Here is a 12,802-nt window from a genome sequence, read left to right on the forward strand (position 1 = left end):
CTGTAATACTGTTTAGAATTTCATGGATTCTTTGGATTTTTCATCATTGTAGGAAAAATGTATTCAATTTGCTTTGCTTATTATTATTTGCTTATTTTTCTCTCTCCTTAAAACTCCTGTGATAAAGTCACTAGGATTTCTATTAATAGAACTATTTCCCATACTACTTAATTTGTTTAATGTTTTCATCATTACTATTTTGTACTCTATCCTTGTGGAAACCCATGTTACTGCTAAATCTTACTGCTGTTTAAAATAAGTGTAAATGGAACTAAATCTATTTTATTACTCAGCATATTCATTTATTGAAAAATATTTTTTGCCACCACATACTTAATTACCAAGAACTTCTCAGTTTTCTAATAACTTTTTCTTTTCCATGGCTAAATTTATCTGATGATACACTTATTTTAACTTTTCTGTTTTCACTAAGTTAAATACTTCAAGGAATAGTTTTCTGAATTTTAAGTATGATGCTTATTATGCAATTGGAGGTCCTCAAATATCTTTTGAGTCTTGAAATTTCATTCATATCTATGAGTTTCTAGACACTTTCAAATATTTATAGTATTGAATGCTGGAGTGTATTTTTTCACCTAGGTGTGAACATACAAGGTTTGCTCTGGCTATGTGATCCTTATTGGAAATGGGTATGCAAAGAAGCGGGGTGGGTGATATGCAGCCAAGGGATCCTCCACTGATATCTTTGAGTGATTTCTTTCCTTGACTTGTTATTCCTGTTTTCTGTCTACTGTCTGCTGACCAGCATCTCCTCTGGAAGTTAGTGGTGTCAGAACTCCTGGCACAAAAACAGGGCTCTGTGAGGACTAGTGGGATAGCTCTACTCTTTTTAAGGTAAGACTAGCTCCATATTCCTTTCTTTATTTGTCCTGCTTCCTTCTGTCTTCACCTGGCGTTACCATGGATTTTATGAGAAAAAGCTCTGACAGTGCTTCTTTTTCTGCTTATATGATGAGCAGAGATGTTCTCATCATTTGTTGTGATTGTGAATTCCAGTCCTTTGAAACTTTGATAGCTTCAATTTTACTACTAAAATATGGCCAACTCTGAGAAAGTGAATTTTGTTTAGTTGAGATTTCCATTGAAACTTACATGTTTATCAATACTAATGTAACATTTTGTTTAAATATCTATTGACAAGACAAAGTGTACTGATGATAAAGTCTTATTTATTTAAAAGTTCAAGACTTATTGCATGTTTGGTGATAAGCTTGCACTTTCTTTGTTTGTTTTTTTCTTTGCACTTAGTTTTTATAAAGTGTTTGGATTCTAAGCTTTCAGTTGCCCTCACGCAAAGCACACCAATGGATCTCTCTGTAGTTCTAGTGATCTGTCTTTCTATTTTGATTTTCCTTTTTCTATGGAATCAGAGGCATGCCAAAGGGAAGCTTCCACCTGGGCCCACTCCTCTCCCAATTGTTGGAAATATTCTGCAGATAAATATTAAGAATGTCAGCAAATCCATAAGCAAGGCAAGTATGATTACTTTTCTTCCAGTTGTTGGTAATGAATAAATAAGACTGCCCTATGTCTTGTCCCAGACTCCTTAGTCCCAGACACCATGTTTGTTAAAAGAAGTGGTTTTAAAGGGGAGTTCCCATTGGACACCTGGACATGGTTTTATTTATTTATTTATTTATTCATTGTTATTTATTTTTATTCATTTATTTAAAAATATTTATTTTGGGCTGTGCTGGGTCTTCATTACTGTGCACAGGCTTTCTCTAGTTGTGGCAAACAGAAACTACACTCTAGTTGCAGTGTGTGGGCTCCTCCTTGCCATGACTTCTCTTGTTGCAATAGACAGACTCTGTGGCTCATGGGCTTCAGTAGTTGCTCCTCACAGTCTCCAGAGCATAGGCTCAGTTGCTGTGGCACTCAGGCTTGTTGTCTGCAGCATGTGGGGTTTTCCCAGACTAGGGATCAAACCAGATTCCCTTGCATTGCGAGGCAGATTCTTAACCGCTGGATTACCAGGGGAACCCTGTTAATTTATTTTCAATTGAGCTAAAGTTGATTTACAATATTATGTTAGTTTCAAGTGAGAATATAGAAAGTTTTATAGATTATGCTCCTTTGAAATTTATTATAAATTATAGGCTGTATTCCCTGCGCTGAACAATTTATCCTTGTAGTTTATTTGTTTTATACATAGTAGTCTATAGTTTTTAATCCCCTACTGCTCATTTCCCCTTCCATTCTTCTTGTTTCCCACTGGTAACCACTAGTTTGTTCTCTATGTATGTGAAACTGTTTATATTCTGTTCAATTTATTCATTTTATTTAAAAAAATATTCCACATATAAATGATAACAGAGTATTTTTCCTTCTCTGTCTGACTTACTTCTCTAAGTGTAATGCCCTCCAGATTCGTTTATATTATTGCAAATGGCAAAATTTCATTCTTTTTTGTGGTAAAGATGGTAAAGAATCTGCCTACAATGTTGGAGACCTGGGTTCGATACCTGGGTTGAGAAAGATCCCCTGGAGAAGGGAATGCTACCCACTTCAGAATTCTTGCCTGGAGAATTCCATGGACAGAGGAGCCTGGTAGGCTACAGTCTCAGTTCAGTTCAGTCGCTCAGTCATGTCTGACTCTTTGCGACGCCATGAATTGCAGCACGCCAGGCCTCCTTGTCCATCACCAGCTCCCGGAGTTCACTCAAACTCACCTGCATCAAGTCAGTGATGCCATCCAGCCATCTCACCCTCTGTCCTCCCCTTGTCCTCCTGCCCCCAATCCCTCCCAGCACCAGAGTCTTTTCCAATGAGTCAACTCTTTACATGAGGTGGCCAAAGTACTGGAATTTCAGCTTTAGCATCATTCCTTCCAAAGAACACCCAGGACCGATCTCCTTTAGAATGGACTGGTTGGATCTCCTTGCAGTCCAGTCTAGAGGGTCGCAGAGTTGGACACAGCTTAGTGACTAACACTTTCACTTCACTAGGAGGCAGATCCAAAAACATATGCTATGAATCATGTCAAGGAGTATACAGCCTATGTTTCCTTCCAGGTGTTTTACGGTTTCTGGTCTTACATTTAAGTCCTCAACCCTTTTTGAGTTAAGATTTATATATAGTATGAGAAAATACTTGTTTCTGTGTTGTTCAGTCACTGAGTCTTGTCTGACTCTTTGCGACCCATGGACTACAGCATGCCAGGATACTCTGTCCTCCACTATCTCCTGGAGTTTGCTCAAACTCATGTCCATTGAGTCAGTGGTGCTATCTAACCATCTCACCCTCTGCCATCCTCTTCTCCTTTGTCTTCAGTCTTTCCAAGCATGAGGGTCTTTTCCAATGACTTGGCTCTTCCCATTAGGTTGCCAAAGTATTGGAGCTTCAGCTTGATTAACAGTCCTTCCAATGAATATTCAGGACTGATTTCCTTTAGGATGGATTGGTTGGATCTCCTTGCAGTCCAAGGGACTCAAGAGTCTTCTCCCATACCACAATTCAAAAGCATCAGTTCTTCAGTGCTCAGCCTTCTTTATGGTTCACCTCTCACATCCATAAATGACTACTAGAAAAACTATAGTTTTGATTATATGGACCTTTGTCAGCAAAGTGATGTCTCTGCTTTTTGATATGCTGTCTAGATGTGTCATAGCTTTTCTTCCAAGGAGGAAACATCTTTTTATTTCATGGCTGCAGTCACTGTCCACAGTGATTTTGGAACCCAAGAAAATAAAATCTTTCACTGCTTCTACTTTTCCCTTTCTGTTTGCCATGAAAAAAATGGGACCAGATGCCATGATCTTCGTTTTTTGAATGCTGAGTTTTAAGTCAGCTTTTTCACTTTTCTCTTTCACCTTCCTGTAGTTCCTCTTCCCTTCTGCCATTAGATTGGTATCATCTGCATATCTGAGGTTACTGATATTTCTGCTGGTAATCTTGATGACAGCTTATGATTCACCCAGCCCAGCATTTCATATGATGTACTCTGCATATAAGTTAAGATATACTCTTCATATAAGCAGGGTGACAATATACAGCCTTGTTTTACTCCTTTCCCAATTTTGAACCAGTCAATTGTTCCATTCCCAGTTTTAACTGCTGCTTCTTTACCCACATTCAGGTTTCACAGGAGATAGGTAAGGTGGTCTGGTACTCCCATCTCTTTAAGAATTTTTCACAGTTTGTTGTGATCCACACAGTAGAAAGATTTAATGTAGTCAATGAAGCAGAAGTAGATATTTTTCTGGAATTCGCTTGTTTTCTCCTAGAAGAGGATGAGACAGTTGGTTGGCTTCACTGACTCAGTGAACATGAGCTTGAGTAAACTCTTGGAGTTGGTGATGGACAGGGAGGTGTGGCGTGCTGCAGTCCATGGGGTCACAAAGAGTTGGACATAACTGAGTGACTGAACTGAACTGAACCTGCTTTCTTTATGATCCAATGAATGTTGGCAGTTTGATCTCTGGTTCCTCTGCCTTTTCTAAACCCAGCTTTTGCATCTGGAAAGTGTCGATTCATGTACTGCTGAACCCTATCTTAAAAGATTTTGAGCCTAACCTTACTAGCATGTGAAATATTTTAATTTAATTCTTTTACGTGTAGCTGTTTAGTTTTCCTCACACCACTTATTGAAGAAATTGCCTTTTCCCCACTGTATATTTTTGTGTCCTTTTTCACGGATTCGTTGTTCATGTAAGTGTGGATTATTTTCTGGGCTAATGCTCTGCTCCATAGACCTGTGTCCATTTTTGTGCCAGTACAATTTTGTTTTGGTTACTGTAACTTTGTACTGTAGTCTGACATCAGGGAGTATGACACTTTCAGTTCTGTTCTTTCTTTGGATATCTTTGTCTACTTGAGTTATTTTGTGTTTCCATACAAATTTTAGAATTACTTGTTGTAGTACTTTGAATATTACACTGGTATTTTGACAAGATTGTCTTTGAATCTGTTGATTTCCTTGGGTAATATGTAATATGTTCATTATAATAATATTAACTTTCCTTGTCCATGAGCATGTTATGTCTTTCCCTCTATTTGTATTGTCTTTTTTTTTTTTTTTAATCAGCATCTCATACTTTTCTGAGTACATGTCTTTTACTTCCTTGGTTAATTAGATTTATTGCTTGGAATTTTATTCTCTTCTATGTGATGATAAATGGGATTGGTTTATTAATTTCTCTTTCCGATAGTTTGTTCTTATTGTTTAGAAATGGTACAGATTTCTGTACATTAATTTTTTATCCTACAATTGTTCCAAATTCATTCATGAGCTCTAGAAGACTTTTGTTGGGATTTTTAGAATTTTGGACAGCAAGGAGTCCAACCAGTTCATCCTAAAGGAAATCAGTCCCGGATTCATTGGAAGGACTGATGCTGAAGCTGCAACTCCTATACTTTGGCCATCTGATGCTAAGAACTGACTCATTGGAAAAGACCCTGATGCTAGGAAAGATTGAGGGCAGGAGGAGAAGGGGATGACAGAGGATGAGATGGTTGGATGACATCACCAACTCAATGGACATGAGTTTGAGTAAACCCCGGGAGTTGGTGATGGACAGGGAGACCTGGCGTGCTGCAGTCCATTGGGTTGCAAACAGTCGGACATGAATGAGCAACTGAACTGAACTTTGAATTTTGTATAGATAGTATTGTGTCATCTACAAATAAGAACAGTTTGACTTCATTCTTTTCAATTTCAATTCCTTTTATTTCTCTTTCTTTGACTGCTATGGCTTTGATTTCTAATACAATATTTTAAGTAAAATTGGCAAGAGTGGGCATCCTTGTCTTGTTCTTGATTTTAGAGAAAATGCTTTCAGCTTTTCACTATCAAGTATGATGATGATAGCTGTGGACTTATCATATATGTGATTTTTAAATTATGTTGAAGTATGTTGCCTCTATACCTACCTTGTGGAGAATTTTTAATCTTAAATGGATATTGGATTTTGTAAAAAAAACTTTTCTACATCTATTGAACAATCATATGATTTTATTTTTCCATTTGTTAATGTGGGGTATAGCATTGATTAATTTGAGAATATTGAACCATACTTGCATCCCTGGGATTAATCTCACTTGTCCATGATGTATGACACCCAGACATGATTTTAGATGGTATACAGCTAAAGGTTGCCAGAAGGGAGTGAGATCAATGAGATCATTGTTGAAACTGTCAAAAGTAGGAATTCTCTGTCCATGTTGTGACCTATGTGTCCTTTATAGCATTTATTTTTGGTGAATTCTAGTGGCAATGAAATTGCTTTAATTTTTAAAAACTGCATATAGAGTGACAACCCCAAAATTTCCCAAAAGAATACATTGATTTGAAATCAAGGAAATAACCAAGTTTCAAGAGATTTCACAGTTTCTGTTGTATTTGCTCAATGAATGAATAACTGTTCAATAGCTCTTTAAATCTTGAAGGAATTATCTGAAATCTGACTTCTCTGGGAAAGGTAGTCATGAAAGCACTACCCCTGGAAGCTCCTCCTTCTGTGTATCAGATTCTGGTTTTGAAGAGATTGTGTCAGCACCCCAGCTCATACAGTTCTTAACTCACAGCCTTGGTCAAATTTTAAAAATCTCCCTGAGCTTTAATTTATATTTTTTTAAAAGGTGAATAATAATTATTATGCACAAATATTAATACCTGAGCTTAACAAGTTGTTGAATGCCTACTTTCAGTCCCAGGTGTGTCAGATGCTGGGAATTTTCAAAGTGAAAGAAAGTGAAAATTTTAGTCACTCAGTCATGTCCGACTCTTTGCAACCCCATGGACTGTAGCCCACCAGCCAGGCTCCTCTGGCTATGGAATTCTCCAAGGAAGAATACTGGAGTGGGTAGGGTTGAACCCAGGTCTCCTACACTGCAGGCAGGTTCTTTAACTATTCAAGCAGTGAATTAAAACAAACAAAAAAAGGTCAGCAGTACGGAATTTACAGTCTAGATGGTAGGCATGTATTTATGAAACACTCATGCAAATAAGTGGATGATTACAAACCATGTAACAGGAGCACAGTAGAAAAAGGTGATGTAGTTTAAAGGATTACAGGTCGGAGGCACAGTCAGTAAGGGTTCTCTGTGGAAGTGAAATTGGAGCTGAGATCTGAAAAATAATTAGACATTAACTGGATAAAATACAGGTGAATGTTCCATTTTTTTTTTTTTTTCAGTCTGGAGCAGACTTAGTTATTGGAATGTCTGAAAGAGGACCAATTTTTTTTGTCGCCCAGAGAGTAGGTAAAAGCTTGGTGTGAGATGAGATTAAGCAGGTAAGCAGGAACCAGAGTACGTAGATCTTACAGGGATTTTAAGAATATAGGTCTTTAGCATAAGAGCAATATGATTTTCTTTAACATATGCTTTGTGAAAAGGGGTCCTGTATGGAGAATGGATTATAAGGTAGCAAAAGAACTCAAATATTGGACAAGTTGAAAGAGTAAAAGTCTATATCATGTACTACACTAAATAAGCTGCTATGACAGAAAGACACAATAATGCAGTGACTTAAGGAAGACAGTTTATTTCTGCCTTCCACATAGAAGGCGTAGAGTTAAGTGCTGCTGGCCTGCCTCTCCTCCACCAGGTCTTTCAGAGAACCAGATCTTCTCAGTCTTGTAGTTTACCATCCTGTGCTCTAAGGCTGTTGTTCTTATTTGCAGCCACAGAGGGGTCATCTGCACGCTGTCATTTCAACCTATGGATAGGAGGAGAAATGAAAGATGTCACCCATTTATGCCAGTGCAAAATTTGTGCACGTCCCTTCTGCTTATCTCATTTCATGAAAACTTACTTACATCATCACACTGGGAAGACAGAAAATGTCTGTGGCTACGTCCTTGTGTATTTTGAAAGCTTAGAGGTCTCTGGTGCTAAAGATGTGAAGAATGGATGATGAGGGGATGATTATTAGTCTGCATGTGTGAGAGATGGAGCACCTTCCTTTAAACAGAGGAAACGTCATTTATTGCCACTATAAGAAGGGAGGAGCAATTATAGGTTTAGCAGAAAAAAGTTTAATAGAATAATACTAATAAAATTCATACTATGGCCTTTGTCACATAGTAGGAGCTGAATAAAGAATAACTATTGATGGTGATGATAATAATAACAGCATTCCTAATAATATAATGATAATTACCATGGTAGTAAAGTGATGTCATATGAAATTACTAGTTCTAGAAATTGAAATCTTTTATAATGGATAAATCTTAAGAAGATTAAAAATATTTCCCACATTATCTACATTTTCCTATATTATCTACATTTTCAGTTTTGAAGTGCTCACTGTTCTTACATCTCCTGTTCCTTTTCCAGCTAGCAGAAGATTATGGTCCTGTGTTCACTCTGTATTTTGGCATGAAGCCCACTGTGGTGTTGCATGGATATGAAGCAGTGAAGCAAGTCCTGATTGATCAGAGTGAGGAATTTTCTGGCAGAGGTAGTTTACCAGTGGCAGACAACATCAACCAGGGATTAGGTATGCTTCTACTTGAGAAGTGTGTGGGAATTGTAAGTTGGAAAGATTCAAATAGGCTAAGGAATTGAGAAATTATAGATAATAGAGAAGTTTATGAAAGCATCATCATTAAACAGTTTTCTATGGATCATTAATCCCTATTTAAAATTATGAAGATGACACAGTCTGAATGAAACATTAAGTGCAGTGAAAGCAAATCTTCTAACCACTAATGTTCTATTAATAAATTACGGCAAGGTAAGAAAATGAGAAAGAGACAGAGAGAAAAAGAAGGAAGGAAAATGACAATGAATTATCCTATTTATTGAATATTTTGCTTTCTGGCCTGAGTCATGGTTGCTAAGAGACTAGTTTTGGAAGCTGCATGATATATACATGGAACCAACAAAGGTTTGAAGTATGTACATTGCATTCAATTTTCTATTCTTGTTAGAATAAAAAAAGCACAACAATTTTTTTTAATCCAATAGAATGTAATACAAAGCATAAAGCACAAATACGCTCTGAAAAGAGGGTCATGGGGAAAGACAATAAATATAAATTAGAATATTAAAGAAAATCTTTTGAAATCAAATACTTGCTCTGTCTGTCATCTGTGTTTTAATAGCTAGACCTTAAACTGTCCCATCCTCTGTGGGTCACTGGTTTCTTACAAAAATAATGCCGAATAGGGTCAGTTCATCCTTTACATTGTTCTTTAAGGTCTTATTTGACAAGGTCCCTAAGAGCATTGTCTTTTCCTCTGACTTGTCCTTGGCTCTGGAAGTCTGACATTGAACTTTCTTGGTACAATGTGAAAAACAGACGACAGACCGTGCAAGTATTCGATTTCAAAAGATTTTCTTTAATATTCTAATTTACATTTATTGTGTTTCCACGTGACCCTCTTTTTAGAGCATTTTTGTGCTTTATGCTTTGTATTATAGACCTAGCCTAGCTGTGGGGTTGTCAGAAGGGGGTGGCAGGGACCCACAGGGTAGAACACGGGAAGACATCCATATTTTGTGGAAGAGATTAGCATATAGAGGGAAAATGTCAAAATGGGAAGAGCTATGGCCATGTTCCTTACTTGAGGAATAGACTTTCATGAGCTTCCTTTCAATACACAAGTACTATTTATCCCTGTCTTAAGAATTAAGCGTCATCACTCACTTTCACCATGTGAACATAAAAGAAGTTACATCCCAGAAAAGGATCCTTCCTGACCATGCTGATACCTGATCTCAGCCCTCAGACCTGTGAGAAATAAATTTCTGTCGTTTATAAACTATCAAAAAAAAAAAAAAAAAAGGAATTGACTCTTTTGTTGTTTCTCCTACAGTTCATTTTCAATGCCCAAATCAATCCTGAAAACTTAACCTATAACTTGGACTCTATGGATTGTTAGCTGAGTCATCAAAGAGCAAGCATTTTGCCTCTGTGATTTTCAGCATCCTCATAAGTAAACGGGAGAGAAAACACTTGGTTCTTAGGGTTGTTCTGAATTTTGCAGGAGCTAATGGGTAAGGAAGAGTGTAAAACCAAGAGTCTTGAAAGTAAGATACAAGCTGGGTTAAGAGAGGAGGAGGCAGGTGATGAAGGGCCCGATAGGAATTCCTGAGGCTGTCACTCCTATATTTAATCCCTGCTTAGGTGTCCTTGTCATTTCCTCTTTAAAGACTCTCAGCTAGAATTTGTGGCAATGGATTATTCTCTGTTTTTGGTTTGTGCCCTGATAGGAATTATTTTCAGCAATGGAGAAATATGGAAGCAAACTCGGCGTTTCTCCCTCATGGTTTTGAGGAATATGGGGATGGGGAAGAGGACTATTGAACACAGAATTCAAGAGGAAGCCTTATATTTGGTGGAAGCATTAAAAAAAACCAATGGTGGGTATTTCTTTATATAATTAGCAGTAACTGCTTGGGCAGACCAAATGCTATTACAAGTAGACTACAGAGAGATAATGGCTCAAATACAACAGAAGTTGACTTCCTGCTCACATGACAGTGGCAGGAGGGGAAGTTGCTGGTATAATGGCCTTTTCAAGCAACTGGTTTCCAGGGCCTTTGATGCCTTCAGCACATGGTTGCCTTCCTGTGGCTCCCAGAGTTCATCTCTTTGAATGGTAGAGCGGGGATAGTAAAGAAGAAAGAAAAGAACAAATAATGTTTTTAACAGGTAAGATATGGCACTTGCACACAAAGTTCTTTCATATTCCCTGGGCTGTAACTCAGTCACAGGGCCACACCTAAATGTACAAGGAGCTGGGAAATGTGGTTAGCTGTGTGCTCAGGAAGAAGAGGAGAACATGGATTGGGGTAATCTGCAAGTAACTTGAAAGACTAAGTTCTCAGGTAACTTCTTGAGAAGCATTTCAAATATTTTGCAACATAAACATGTCATGTCATTATGCCGTATAGCACCTTAAACTTGAACAGTCCTGTCTATCAGTGATATCTTAGTAAAACTGAAACAAAGTTAGTGGTTCAGGTGTGGACTTTGCACCAAATCCTTCTCTGAGTAGGCCTGTATTACAGCTCCTCTGTGGGTGTGAAGGGAGGGAGCTTCAGCAGCACACATCTGCTCAGTGTACACGTGTGTGGATGCCCATGCAGGACAGGAAGAGGGATAGGAGAGAAAGGGGTGAGTAGGAGACTTGACAGGGAAGGAGCAAGATGAGGATCTTAGTCTGTGCTTTTGTAAACCACAATATTTAAATTTGAAGAACATTATGAACTTATAACACTATATTCTAAAAGGTGCTAACCTTCAAGGTTTTTTACCAATGTTACATTATTGTCCAGATAGGTTTTGCCCCTCATTTTTTGTTGTTACTCATATAAATAATGCAATTATTACAAATATTTGCATGATTTGGGTTTCCTCTTTTGAGTAAGTTTCTCAAGATGGCAATAAAGTGTCAATGAACATCATTTGAACTTGGTCCATATTATCTAGGAATGGGTGGGAGATCTGGCAGATGAAGAACACAAGGCTCAGCCTGCATAGATTGTTCTCTATTCTTCTGTTCAAATTTAACATATTAAATAAATATTTTCACATGATTAATTTTTAAATGTTTATCATGAATATTGTTAACAAAACAGAATAGTAGTTCATTATTTTGGATGTACCATAATTTATTTTAGGCCAAATAGTTCGCTTTCAGTATTTTGTTGCTAATAATGTTAAATAATGCAATCTATATCAATCATTGAACATCCCTGATTATTTTCTAGAGTAAAATTTTGGAAATGCAATTAATAAATCAGTAAATATTGGGTTTTAGCATGTTGTTGTTGTTCAGTCACTAAGTGATACCTGACTGTTTGTGACCCCATGGACCACAGCACACCAGGCTTCAATGTTTTTCAATATCCCCCAGTGTTTTCTCAAATTCATGTACATTAATTTGGTGATGCCCTCTAACCATCTCATCCTCTGTCACACCCTTCTCCTCCTGCCCTCAATCTTTCCCAGCATCAGAGTTGGCTCTTACCATCAGGTGGCCAAAGAATTGGAGCTTCAGCTTCAGCATCAGTTTTCCAATGAATATGCAGGGTTGATTTCCTTTATGATTGACTTGTTTGATCTCCTTGCTATCCAAGGGACTCTCAAGAGTCTTTTCCAGGACCACAATTGGAAAGCATCAATTCTTTGGCACTTAGCCTTCTTTATGATCCAACTCTCACATCCACGCAAGACTACTGGAAAAACCATAGCTTTGACTAGATGGATCTTTGTCAGCAAACTGATGTCTCTACTTTTTAATATGTTATCTAGGTTTGTCATAGCTTTTATTTCAAGGAACAAGTATCTTTTAAACAGTTTATTATTAACTGATTCAATTTTCCCATAGTGAGTATGACCTTCTCTCAGCTTCCTTGCCTATGACCTCCCAGACTCTGCTCAAATCCACCTAACTATGGAGACCTCATCCTCTTGGGGTAGCCCAGTTTGTCACTGGTTAACTAACTGTTATTTCACATGTTGAGCAGAACCTTTTTTCTCATAATCTCTACTTTTTGATCCCTACTAAGTTTTTTTATTCTGTAGTAAAGTGTTGTTGTAGTAGTCACCAGGCAGAGGCAGGATGGATTTCCCACTGAAAATTTAGTATAACTGTTGAGGTTGGTAGTGATACACACATTTCAATAGGATATGAAAAATTCTGTTACTCACATAATGAGGCTTTTGGGGTAGGGCACAGTGCTAGAAAACCAACCAAAAAATGCCTGGAGAAAGCTTGAAAAGGACACCAGCTTGGAATTTTTATGGTGGTTAGGGGGTGGAGTAGGGGGGTGGAGATCCAATGTATGTGTGGTTTAAACTTCCTGCTTGTGCCAAAGAAGCACT

The 12,802-nt window shown here is 37.7% G+C and overlaps 1 protein-coding gene across 1 annotated transcript in view; it reads left to right on the plus strand.

Moving 5' to 3' along the window:
* The first annotated feature begins 1,297 nt into the window (after positions 1-1,297).
* The window catches only part of LOC113884516 (cytochrome P450 2C31-like), a 51,906-nt gene continuing 40,401 nt past the window's right edge, over positions 1,298-12,802 (plus strand). Inside the window, exons 1-3 of the mRNA XM_027529141.1 lie at positions 1,298-1,493; positions 8,302-8,464; positions 10,183-10,332. Of these exons, the coding sequence (XP_027384942.1) occupies positions 1,326-1,493; positions 8,302-8,464; positions 10,183-10,332 (481 nt within the window). The 5' untranslated portion in view covers positions 1,298-1,325. The remainder of the gene's footprint in view (positions 1,494-8,301; positions 8,465-10,182; positions 10,333-12,802) is intronic.

Source organism: Bos indicus x Bos taurus, chromosome 26, assembly GCF_003369695.1.
Source record: "Bos indicus x Bos taurus breed Angus x Brahman F1 hybrid chromosome 26, Bos_hybrid_MaternalHap_v2.0, whole genome shotgun sequence".
In the NCBI taxonomy this organism is placed as follows: Eukaryota; Metazoa; Chordata; class Mammalia; order Artiodactyla; family Bovidae; genus Bos; species Bos indicus x Bos taurus.